This window comes from Molossus molossus, unplaced genomic scaffold (assembly GCF_014108415.1).
Source record: "Molossus molossus isolate mMolMol1 unplaced genomic scaffold, mMolMol1.p scaffold_m16_p_20, whole genome shotgun sequence".
Taxonomy (NCBI): Eukaryota; Metazoa; Chordata; class Mammalia; order Chiroptera; family Molossidae; genus Molossus; species Molossus molossus.
Genome location: NW_023425356.1, coordinates 25,540,489 through 25,551,332, shown reverse-complemented (window position 1 = coordinate 25,551,332; position 10,844 = coordinate 25,540,489). Strand labels below are relative to the sequence as shown.

Below are 10,844 nucleotides of genomic sequence, written 5' to 3'. Positions count from 1 at the left end.
AGGGGGCAACCTCTGCCCAAAAGTCCCTGACACCTAGGACAGGATGTGGCAGCCTTCCCTGAGACTGGGAGAGGCCTTGGACTAAGTAAGGTGGGTTTATGAACCTCAGGTTATGTGGAAGAGGCAGTCAGTAAAGGGCGGGGTCCTGGCTGCTGCAGCAGCACCTTCCGCTCCTGACTTTCTCCTGATCTTTCCAATTTCTGATGGACACACAGAGGCAATAGGGTGTATGTATGTATGTACATGTGCAGAGTCTCGCAATATGACATATCTGTTCTTTTTTTTTCCCAGGCAGTGTCTCTCTTACCTCTCTTTGCAACGGTGCCTTCTTTCAGTATTTTGGGTGGGTGAGCATTTGCATTTTACAAAACCATGGAATTTCCATCACTGCTCCTATTTTATGGATGAAGAGACTGAGTCTTAGAGGAATTCAATAAATGATACCTTTCTTGTGTGTGCTGAGTAACTGAGATGAGACTTCTCTCCCAGGCTTGAATGCCCTGGCACCCCCTCCACAGGCTCAGTTCTGCGTATAATCTGCCTTTATCCGGGGTTATGACCCTTCTTCACTGCCTCCTCCCTCAGAAAGCCACCACCACCGGGTCAGATTCTCCAGGCATGGCATTTCCTTTAGTTCCACTCTCCATCCAGCACAGAGGATGTCGCTGTTCCTCTCCACTCTAAGGGGTTAAGGCCTAGGTCCCGCCTCCCCCCTCCCCCCCCCCAGACTGGCGGGAGTATGAATAGCCTCGCTCCCACTCCGGACTCCTGTCGCTCAGGCTGCTCTTCACCCTGCCCTGTCATTGTCCCCATCGGTCTCCTTTTCCCTTCTATCCTAAAAGCTTTGAGAGCCGCTGGCTTCTCCCGATACCCAGCGTCTCTCCATCTTCGGTAGGTCAGACGGGCAGGATGGAGGGCTGCCTGGGAGAGGAATCTTTTCAGATGTGGGAGCTCAACCGACGCCTAGAGGCCTACCTGGCCCGGGTCAAGGCGCTAGAGGAACATTATGAGCTGCTCAGCGCGGAGCTCGTCGGTCTCCGGGCACAGTCCGGGGACGCTTCCTGGCGGGCCGGTGCCGACGAGGAGCTGGCAGCTCTGCGGGCCCTCGTCGACCAGCGGTGGCGGGAGAAGCACGCTGCCGAGGTGGCGCGCGACAACCTGATGGAAGAGGTGGAGAGGGTGGCGGGCCGGTGCCAGCAGCAGCGGCTGGCCCGCGAGCGGACGGCGGAAGAGGTGGCCGGCAGCCGGCGTGCGGTGGAGGCGGAGAAGTGCGCCCAGGCCTGGCTGAGCAGCCGGGCGGCGGAGCTGGAGCGCGAACTAGAGGCTCTGCGCGCCGCGCACGAGGAGGAGCGCGCGGGCCTGACCGTGCGGGCCGCTGGGCCCCGGTGCTGCCCCGGCCTACCCTGCGGGCCCCCGGCGCCGGGCCCCGAAGTCGAGGAGCTCGCGCAACAGCTGGGCGAGGCGTGGCGCGGGGCGGTGCGCGGCTACCAGGAGCGCGTGGCGCACATGGAAACCGCGCTGGGCCAGGCCCGCCAGAGGCTGGGTTGCGTGGTGCAGGGCGCCCGCAAGGGGCGCCTGGAGTTGCAGCAACTCCTGGCCGAGCGCGGCGGCCTCCAAGAGCGCAGGGCAGCCCTTGTGCAGAGATTGGAGGGCCGCTGGCAGGAGCGACAGAGGGCCACTGAAAAGTTCCAGGTGAGGAGGTGGGGAGACTGGGCGAAACAAGGCTTCGAAAAGTCCCTGTGGGGCTCAGAGACCTTCTAGGGAAGGGAGTAGGAAGTGGGGGTGGTGATGACTGCCCATTCAAGGGCCACTTCATAGAAAACTCATAGCTGGTGCCAGAGCCCCTAGGCTTTCACAACTCCCTCCAGAGTAGGTGGGAATGATAGGGTTCAGAGCCCTCTCGAATCAGATCTTCTAGAAGGGCAGACAGGCCCAAGATGGTGTAGCACCTTCCCACTCTGATGGCCTCTGGGCCCCTGCCTAAACTCTGCTGTCACTGGCAAGATGCCCAGAACTTTCCTTCTCAGTGCTGCTGAGTCTCATGGTCCTGCTACTCAGAATCTCCAAAGTTCCTGACCGCCCTGACAGGTGGGAGTAAGGGGCCCTGCATGAGGGGCCATCTGTCCTTGTCCCATGTCGTGGCTTCTCAACTCCCTGAGTGCATTCCAGAAGCCTGGGACAGCTGCTCCCCCTCACACTGCGCAGATGTGACCAGCAACTGAGAAAACAGACCCTTCCTGGGACAGACAGAGGTCTCACCATGGCCACCTCCTCAACCCTCCTCTCAGAGGAGACAGATTCCAGAACATGTGGGAAGTGGAGGGGGTGGGAGCCGGGTGTGAAGAGCAAAAGACAGTGATTGGGACTAGGGCAGTGTGGCTTCCAGTCCTGCCGGCTTCAGGCCTCTTGATTAATCATCTTTCCTTCTGCTTCCACTTTTTTTTTCTCCCTCCTCCTCTCTCTAACCCATCTCCTCCCCTCCTTCATGTCCCCCTTCCTGTGAAAGCTGAATTCCGAGCAGCATGTGCAACCATTTAATCAGCATCCTCAGAGGAGGAGCCCCGTGGGAGAGGGCTGAAAGGGGCCCCTGTGCTCCTCTTGCAGGCTCTAGGGGGGTTCTCTGGGCAGAGAGTGCGGTAAGGAGGCAGAAATCTGTTCACCAGAGGTCAGGAGCAGAAGGTGCTACTGCAGCAGCCAGGGGGATGCAGGTTATTCAGCAGGCAGGACCCCACCCTTTACCGACTGCTTCTGGCTTGCTCTGCAGCTGGCCATGGAGGCCCTGGAGCAGGAGAAACAGGACCTACAGAGTCAGATCGCCCAGGTCCTGGAAGGTCGGCAGCAGCTGGCACGCCTCAAGATGTCCCTCAGCCTGGAGGTAGCCACATACAGGTACAGGTTGACCCCGACCCACCCAGGCACACAGTTGTACACATACAGGCTAAGGCAGAAGCTCCTCAGCTGAAGGGGTCCAGAGCCATGGGTTGTGGCAGCTCTGCCACCACTACATTCTGTGACTATAGGCTGATCTCTTTCACACTAGGATATTCGCACCTGAGCCCACTTAATCCCCCGTGGGTTCAGGACCAGAGGAGTATCCTGTGCCAGGAAATCCTCCAAAGAGAAGTGATATTGCTGAGGGGGACAGCCTAAGGAGAGAGGGCTGGACACATGTGGGGCATCTGCATCCAGACCCTTACCCCAAGGGTCTGAAAAGCCTGTCTCTGTGTGTATGTGCTCACACCAAGGGGGTAACGTCTGTGGACAACCTCAGAAAGGAGGAACTGCAGGTGTGGATAGGTGGCACTGGTTTGCACTGACAAGTCTCCTTGTCTGGAAGATGGCAGATGAGTTGGGTGAAGTCCAAGGCCCTTTCCATCCTGAATGTCATGGGACCTGACTACTCTCAAATCCTAGTCCCTTGGTCCTATCCTTCTGCTAGCCACATTCCTGTTGGAGAGGAGATGCGGAGACTGAGGAGGTGCTGCTTCTCTGGCTGTGTGGCAAACTCACAGCCTCTTCTGGGAAACTGACCTGGCTGGCTGAGGGTTCAGTGATGGAGCCTGAGGAAGGGGCTTCATATGCCAAGCCCACTGTGAGGGCCAGGGCTAGACAAGCTTGAAGACAGTGCTCCTAGAATCCACAGGCAACAAAGGCAGGGGCCATAGGACTGGAGGGGAGGGGAAGCAGGGCCAAGAGAAGAAGGTGTGTGAGGACCCAGGGATGAGGAGGGGAGCTGTTGCAGGAGCTCAGAGGGCAGGATGCTGCATGGGGAAGGATGGAGGCGAGGCTGCAGACAATACTAACCAGACTCAGATCATGAGGAAGAGTCCAGAGCTGATGTTCAGCATAACCTGTTGAATTGTTTCTCCCTCCCCTCCTCCTCTGTCCCCATGGGGCTCCTAGGCAGGGGCATGAACACAAAGACCTCCATTGCCCTGAAAGGCTTGGGATCCAGAGTACTTAGAGATCCCAAAATGAGGGCCTTGACCCCAATCAAACCACTGAGGGAAAGGGTCTGGGGAAGGCTTAACCTCTGGGTTTTTGAAGCCTGAAAAGGATTTGCATGAATTCTTTTGTTTTTTTCTGTGACTCGCTCCTGGGGCCCAGGGGGAAGAGGAGGGACCCTATCCCATGGGAACAGCTTGAGAATTCCCACTTCCCCTGGGAAGCCCCCTCCTTAGACCTTCCAGATGGTGGTGTGGACAATGGCAGCAATTAGCATGAGAATGGGCCCCACACACAAAGTATGAAGTCATTGGTCTGGGGTGGGGAGGAGGAGACTAGTCTAAGCAATAAGTGTGTGTGTGTACACTGTGCCTGCTGTGTGGGAATCTGCTTGTGTGTCTGTGAGCTCATCTGTGTGTCCCAAATATGTGTGTGATGCTGTGTGACCAAATGTGTGATGTCTGGATACATGATTATGTGATTTCATGTAAACGGTCAAGTATAACCCCACCTATGGCTTTTGTGTAATAGTGGTAAAAATGAAGAGGAAGCTTGCAATGTCAGGGTATTTTTCTGACTGGCTTGCCTACTAGCCTGTGGACAGAAGGCTGACCCCCGTTTTCCTCCCTCATCCCCAGGACCCTCCTAGAGGCTGAGAACTCCCGACTGCAGATACCTGGTGGTGGTTCCAAGGTTTCCTTCAGCTTTCAGGGTAAGAGTTGAGGCCAGGTTCCTCCTCCCCAAAAGTCTACTCTTCTTTGCTTTTCATACCCCAGAGCAATTCTTTTCTTGAGAGGCACCAGTCTAAGTCTTGACTCCTTGGCCCAGATAGTGGTAGGCAAGGACAGGGCCCATGGATACTCTTGCCAGAAATGGAAACTACTCTGTGACCCCTGCCAGTATATACTGACACTGTTTCTTTTATTCTTTTTTTATAATCGTTTTTTTCTTTATTGATTTTAGAGAGAGAGGAAGGGAGAGAGAGAGAAATAGAAACATCGATGAGCAAGAACATTGATTGGCCGCCTCCTGCATGCCTCCCACTGGGGATTTGGCCCACAACTTGGGCATGTGCCCTGACCGGGAATCGAACCTGTGACCTCTTGTTGCATGGGTCAACCCTCAACCACTGTGTCATACCCTAGTGTCAGTATATGGGCAATGCTGACATTGTTTCTTTCCCTCCACCTTTCCAGAGCTTCATTTTCCTGGGACCCCAGAGGGCCAGCGTCTGGGACCTTTGCTGTCTGTTTTGAGCCCTACTCCTCTCTCCTTATCCTTACGTGATACCCTTGAGACACCTGTTCCAGCCTTGCTGAAGAGCCAGGAATTCCTCCAAGCCCGTACCCCCACTTTGGCCAGCACCCCCATCCCACCCACACCTCAGGCTCCCTGCCCTACTACAGATGGAGAGATCAGAGTCCAGGATGCCCCTGTGTCTGCGCTCCAGCCACAGACTGGGAGGCAACCGTTTCCAGAGGCCATATGGGCTGACACCAGTGTAGCCATCCCTGCTAGCATCCTGCCAGGACCAGAGGAGTTTGGGGGCGAGCAGCAAAAGGCCAGTACAAGCCAGTCTCCTGAGGAGCATGCCTCCTCGGCCAAACCCCTCAGTCCTGACCACCCCATTTTAGAGGCCAAAGATGGAGAACCTAGTGAGACTAGAGTGTCCAGCAAATTCCAGGAGGAAGATGAAGGGCAAATGTGGGACCTGGCAGAGAAAGAAATAGCCATAGAGGTCAAAGTGGTAAGCAGCTCGCAGCAGCAAATACAGCAAGAAGAGGGGGATCTGGATTTGAAGGAAATCCAGAACTTTCACGGTCCTTTGGAAAAAGAAACTCTGCCATCTCTGGAAGAGAAGATTCAAGAGCCACTGATGTTTCTGGAAAAACAGAACCATGACACACTGAGATCTCTAGAGAAGGAGAAGCAAGAGCTAGTGAAGTCTTTAGAGGAAAAGGACATGGAGGTAGTGAGAACTCCAGAAAATGAGACTCTAGCACTGCTTAAGCCTACAGGAAAAGAGGAGCCACAGACATTGCAATCTCTAGAAAAGGAGAATCAAGAACTAGTAAGATCTCTTGAAGACAACCTAGAGACATTTTTATATCCAGAAAAGGAAAATCAAGAATTAGTGAGGTCTCTAGAAGGGGAGAACTTTGAGTCCTTGGGAGCTCTAGAGAAACAGAGTCAAGAGCCACTGGGGTCTCTAGAAGAAGAGGACCAGAAAACACTGAGAACTCTAGAAAAAGGAAATACTGTGTCTTTAGAAGAAGAAAATCAACAGACCTTGAGATCTCTAGAAAAAGAAAACCAGGAACCATTGAGGTCTCTAGAAGATGAAAGCCAGGAGACAATGAGATCTCTAGAAAAAGAGACTCAACAGCCACTGAGATCTCTAGAAGAAGAAGACCAAATGACATTGAGACCTCTGGAAAAGGTGAAACCAGAGCCACTGAAGTCTCTTGAAAAAGACCAGGGGATATTTAGACCTTTTGAAAAAGAGACTCAAGAGTTATTAAGGTCCCTAAAAGAAGAGAGTGTAGAGGCAGTAAGATGTTTAGAAACAGAGAATCTAGAACCACTAAAGTCTACAGGAGAAGATCCAGAAATATTAAAATTTACAGAAACTCAAGAGCCATTGCGGTCTCTGGAAGAAATGAATTGGGAGACAGTGAAACCTCTAGAAAAGGAAATTCAGGAATCCCTGGGGTCTGTGGAAGAGAACCACGAGTCATTGAAGCCTCTTGAAAAGAAGAATCAAGAATCACTGGGATCTCTGGGAGAGTGGAACCTAGAACATTTGAGATATCCAGAAGAGGTAGACAAGGAAAGTCAAAAGTACCTAGAAGAGGAAGAAAGCCTGGACAAGGGAGAGAATCAAGAGTCACTGAGGTCTCTGGAAGAGGAGGGACAGGAGCTGCTGCCGTCTGCAAATCAGCAGAGGTGGGAAGATGTGGTGGGGGGCCAAGAACTGGATCAGGAAACACCCTCTGGGAGAGCTGGAGGGGACCATGAGGATGCGGCAGAGCTGGACCTGAGGGAAAAGGATGGCTTCTCTGGAAAGGAGGAATCTGCAGAGGAGGAAGAGCTGCAATTGACCGGCACAGGTGAGGGGCACCCAGAGAGCCCTGAACCCAAAGAGCAGAGGGTTCCAGCTGAGGGCACCAGTGGGGAGGGAGGTACTGAGGGCCTTCAGGACCCTAAAGGGCAGCCAGAGCACATGGGGGCCCCAGGCCTCCAAGCTCCCTCAGGAATGTCAGAGGTGATAGAGCCAGTGTTGGAAGATGAGGATAAGGCCCCAGGATGTGGCCGAGCCTCCTCAGAGGTCACTTTGGGGTTGGAAACAGCTGTGGGTGAGTCTGCTTCAGGAGCTGAGCAGGGACTGGAGCAGGAGGTGGTAGGGTTGGAGGACCCAGGCCACCTGGCCAGAGAGGAGATGATGGAACCACTCCTGGGGGAAGAAAGTTTGGAGGCAAAGAGTGTGCAGGGCATGGAAGGGTCTGGGAAGGACCTAGAGGAGGCAGCTGCTCTGGAGCCAGAGCATCCCATACTGCTCAAGAAGAGCGGAGACGGGGTTGGGGAGGAGTTGGAGCCTGAGGTCTCCTGGGGAGAAGAGGAGGTGTTTCCTGCTGAGATCTTGTGCCATGATGGAAGTGATACCACTCAACCCAGGTCTCTGGGGTCAGAGGAAGCTGAGAAGCATGCAGAACCAGCACTAGGGCCCTCCAGTCCAAGGCCCTCTGAGCCATCTTCACTCATGCCAACCTGTGAAGATGCCCCAGGGCCCCAGCCCCTAGCGGAGGAGAATCAGGAAGCTAGCTGGGGGCTAGAGGGAAGGACTGAAGTCCTGGAAAAGGTGGAGGGTGAGGAGGAGGAGTTGAGTCCTGGGGGGATCCCTGAGGGCCTTCAGGATGAGGGGGAGGAGAGCAGAGAGGAGAGTGAGGCTGATGAGCTAGGGGAGACCCTTCCTGACTCCACTCCCCTAGCCCTCTACCTCAGGTCCCCTGCCTCACCCAAATGGGACCTATCTGGAGAGCAGAGGCCCTCCCCTCAAGGAGAAACCAGAAAGGAAGGCTGGGATTTTGCTGTTCTGACTGCTGAGGACCATGGGGCCCACCCAAAGGAGGAAGAGGAGGAGGAGCGGGGAGAGGAGGATGAGGAATGTGGTCAGGACTCTGACCTGTCGGAGGAATTTGAGGATGATGTGGGGACTGAGGCTTCTGTCCTTCCTGGGGTCCCTGGGGAATTGATGGAACCTCTGGGCCAGGTGTCCCAGCTGCTATTGGAGCCTTCAGCCTGGGGTCAGGATGGGGAGTCTGATGGGTTTGCAGATGAGGAAGAGAGTGGGGAGGGAGAAGAAGAAGAGGAGGAGGAGGAGAGGGAGCCAGGGGCTGAGCAGTGGGGGCCAGGGCCTTCTGCTGGCAGTCTCCCTGCCCTAAGTGGCCCTCAAAGCAGGAGCCTCATAGGGTCTGAGACTGCGGATACCAGCGTCCCCTGGGATGATGGCTTGAGGGGTACAGAAGCTGATCCCCCTATGACTGCCCTGGAGGCTGAGTCCCAAGACAGCACTGAGCCTTCTGGCTCAGAGGAAGAATCTGATGATGCTCCCTTGGAGAGGGATGACCAAGTTCTAGGCCCCAGTGGGACAGACGATACCCCTGGGGTCAATGGTCAAGGCCTAGTCTTGAAGAAAGAGTTGGAGCATGTGAATGGAACGTTGGTGAATGGGCTGGAGCAGTCTGAAGGAGCTGGGCAGGAAAAACTGGGAGCCCTTGAGGGGGATCAAGGGAGCCCTTTGGAGGAGGAGGAAGGGGGTGCACTGAAGACCCCTTGGGCAGGGGCTCCTCTTCATTTGGGCCCAGGCCAGTTCCTGAAGTTCACTCAGAGGGAAGGAGATGGAGATTCTTGGTCCTCGGGAGAGGATTAGATACAGTGCTCCTCCTGCCCTTGGAATTGAGCGGGGATGTCCCCAAGCCCCCTCCCTGCTCAGGACCAGCACCTTAACTTATGCTCTCCTGACCTGTGGTTTCTGTCTGAGAGGCCTGGCTAGCCAAGGTGAAATGGGGTGTGGAAAAGAATGGAGGCTCCAGGAATAAAAACCAGCCCCTCAGACCCTGCAAAGGGGACATGATGCCTGCACTGTCCCATGAGGTTTAAACCAGCTGAATCCTGATAGGACTAGGCCCCTTTCCCCTGCTTCCACTTTCCTCCCGTCCCTTCAGCTGGAAAAGGCCTGGGTCCCAGTGCTCCTCCTCCGAGAGGGTGATTGTGGTGATCTTTGTGCTGGGGTTCACCAGCCCTGCCCTCCTCACTGTACCCTCATGGGATGTCTGGTCAGTGAGGGGGGTGCTCCTGTCCTGACCCCTCATTTCTCCCCTGTGTGGCCCTGACTGGCTCATCCCTGCTTGAATAAAGTAATGCTTCCACCTACAAAGACTGGACTCTCTTTTCCCCAATTCAGGGGGTCTTTGGGCCAGCACAGGAGCTGGGGAGACCGGGAAAGCATTGGGAGATGCTGGTGTTGGGGAGGGGCTGTTCTGAGGAGAGGATGTCCTGGGGGGCCTTGTGGGGGAGACAAGGCAGACAGACAGGCTGCCAGCAGCAGCGCTGGGCCTCGGGCAGGGCAGGGCTGGGGGCGCCAATCCAGGTGACCTCAGTGCCAGAGCATGCCGTCATCTCTGCCACAGGCTGATTACAGGGAGTAGGACTTGTGCCACCCCACTCTTGCCTGCCCTCCTCTCCACCCCTCAGTGCCGCCAGCATAATAAGCCCCTTTGCCCCCAAATCCAAACAGTTGTCTGGCCTGTAATGTCTGCAAGGACTGGCTGGGTCAGAATGGGGTGAGGGAAGAGAGGCCTGTTCTGCCTTCGTGTGGCTTGTGGCCTCAGGTCAGTGTTTAATCTCTTTGAGTCTCCGACTCAGCCACACAATGAGGGGCCCTAGGCTGGGTGGCTCCAGGGGCCCGCTCAGTGCAGGAAGAACGAGGAGGACCAGGGGAAGCCGCAGGGCTTCGGCTTTGACCTTCAGCAGTTCTCTCCTCCCAGGCTGACACAGGAGAGGGAGGCCAGAAAAGTGGAAGTGAGAAGGGGATGAGACAGAAGGGCTGGGGCTATGTTGATCATGGGTAGCTGAAGGGTGAGAGGCACACAGCCACAGCTCCTGATCCCCATTCCAGGAGTTTTCTGGGTCCCTGTGTAGGGCAGGGAGGGACCAGAGGTTCCTGGATTAGGGGGGGCTCGAAGGCCTTGACATCTGGATACCCCATAGAAGCCACTCCCCACCTCAGCTCAGTGGGGAAGGAAGATCTGGCTAAATATCCTTAGTGGGGGTGGGATGGGGCTGCCAAACAAATGTTCCATATTTGGAGACAATCTCAAGTCTGGGAACAGGCTGAGGGCCTGGGAAAGATGAGAGGATGTAGTCTCAGCCGATCTGGCCCCCACTCATGTCCCCTGGCCAAGGAAGGGAGTGGACAGGAGGCCCCTGACAATCTCACTGTTTGCCTCTCGCCCATGCCTTTCTCCCTCTTCATTTAGGAGCCTCTGTTTTGGACACTCAGGCCCCCATTTCACACACACCCCTGCCCTCGGGGTCCACGATTCTGTCTCCCCACCCTTCTGGCAGCCCAAGCCTACCCTCTCCTTCCTGTGCTCACCCCTCACAAGGCCCTGTGTGATCGTGCCAGGCTGGCAGGCTGGTGGCCAGCACGTTGGCATCCAGGCAAGTAAGGCCCACTCCCTGATCTTCTAATGGGACACAGGAGCCCTGTGTGTGATCTCCCCAGGCCCTTGGGCACCTCTGCCTGGGCAAGGGACCAAAGACAGAGGCCAAGCCAAGCAGTCCTTCCCTGTGCCCGGGTGACCATCCTGCCCCTCACTCCAGGGTCCCTGGTCCCC

General features: G+C 55.6%; 1 protein-coding gene across 1 annotated transcript; it reads left to right on the top strand.

Moving 5' to 3' along the window:
• The first annotated feature begins 791 nt into the window (after positions 1-791).
• Positions 792-8,875, top strand: NES (nestin). Its single transcript, XM_036272887.1, is given in 4 exon segments — positions 792-1,692; positions 2,765-2,889; positions 4,584-4,669; positions 5,142-8,875. Coding segments are annotated over 4 exon segments (4,728 nt in total). The 5' UTR covers positions 792-909.
• The last annotated feature ends 1,969 nt before the right edge of the window (positions 8,876-10,844 follow it).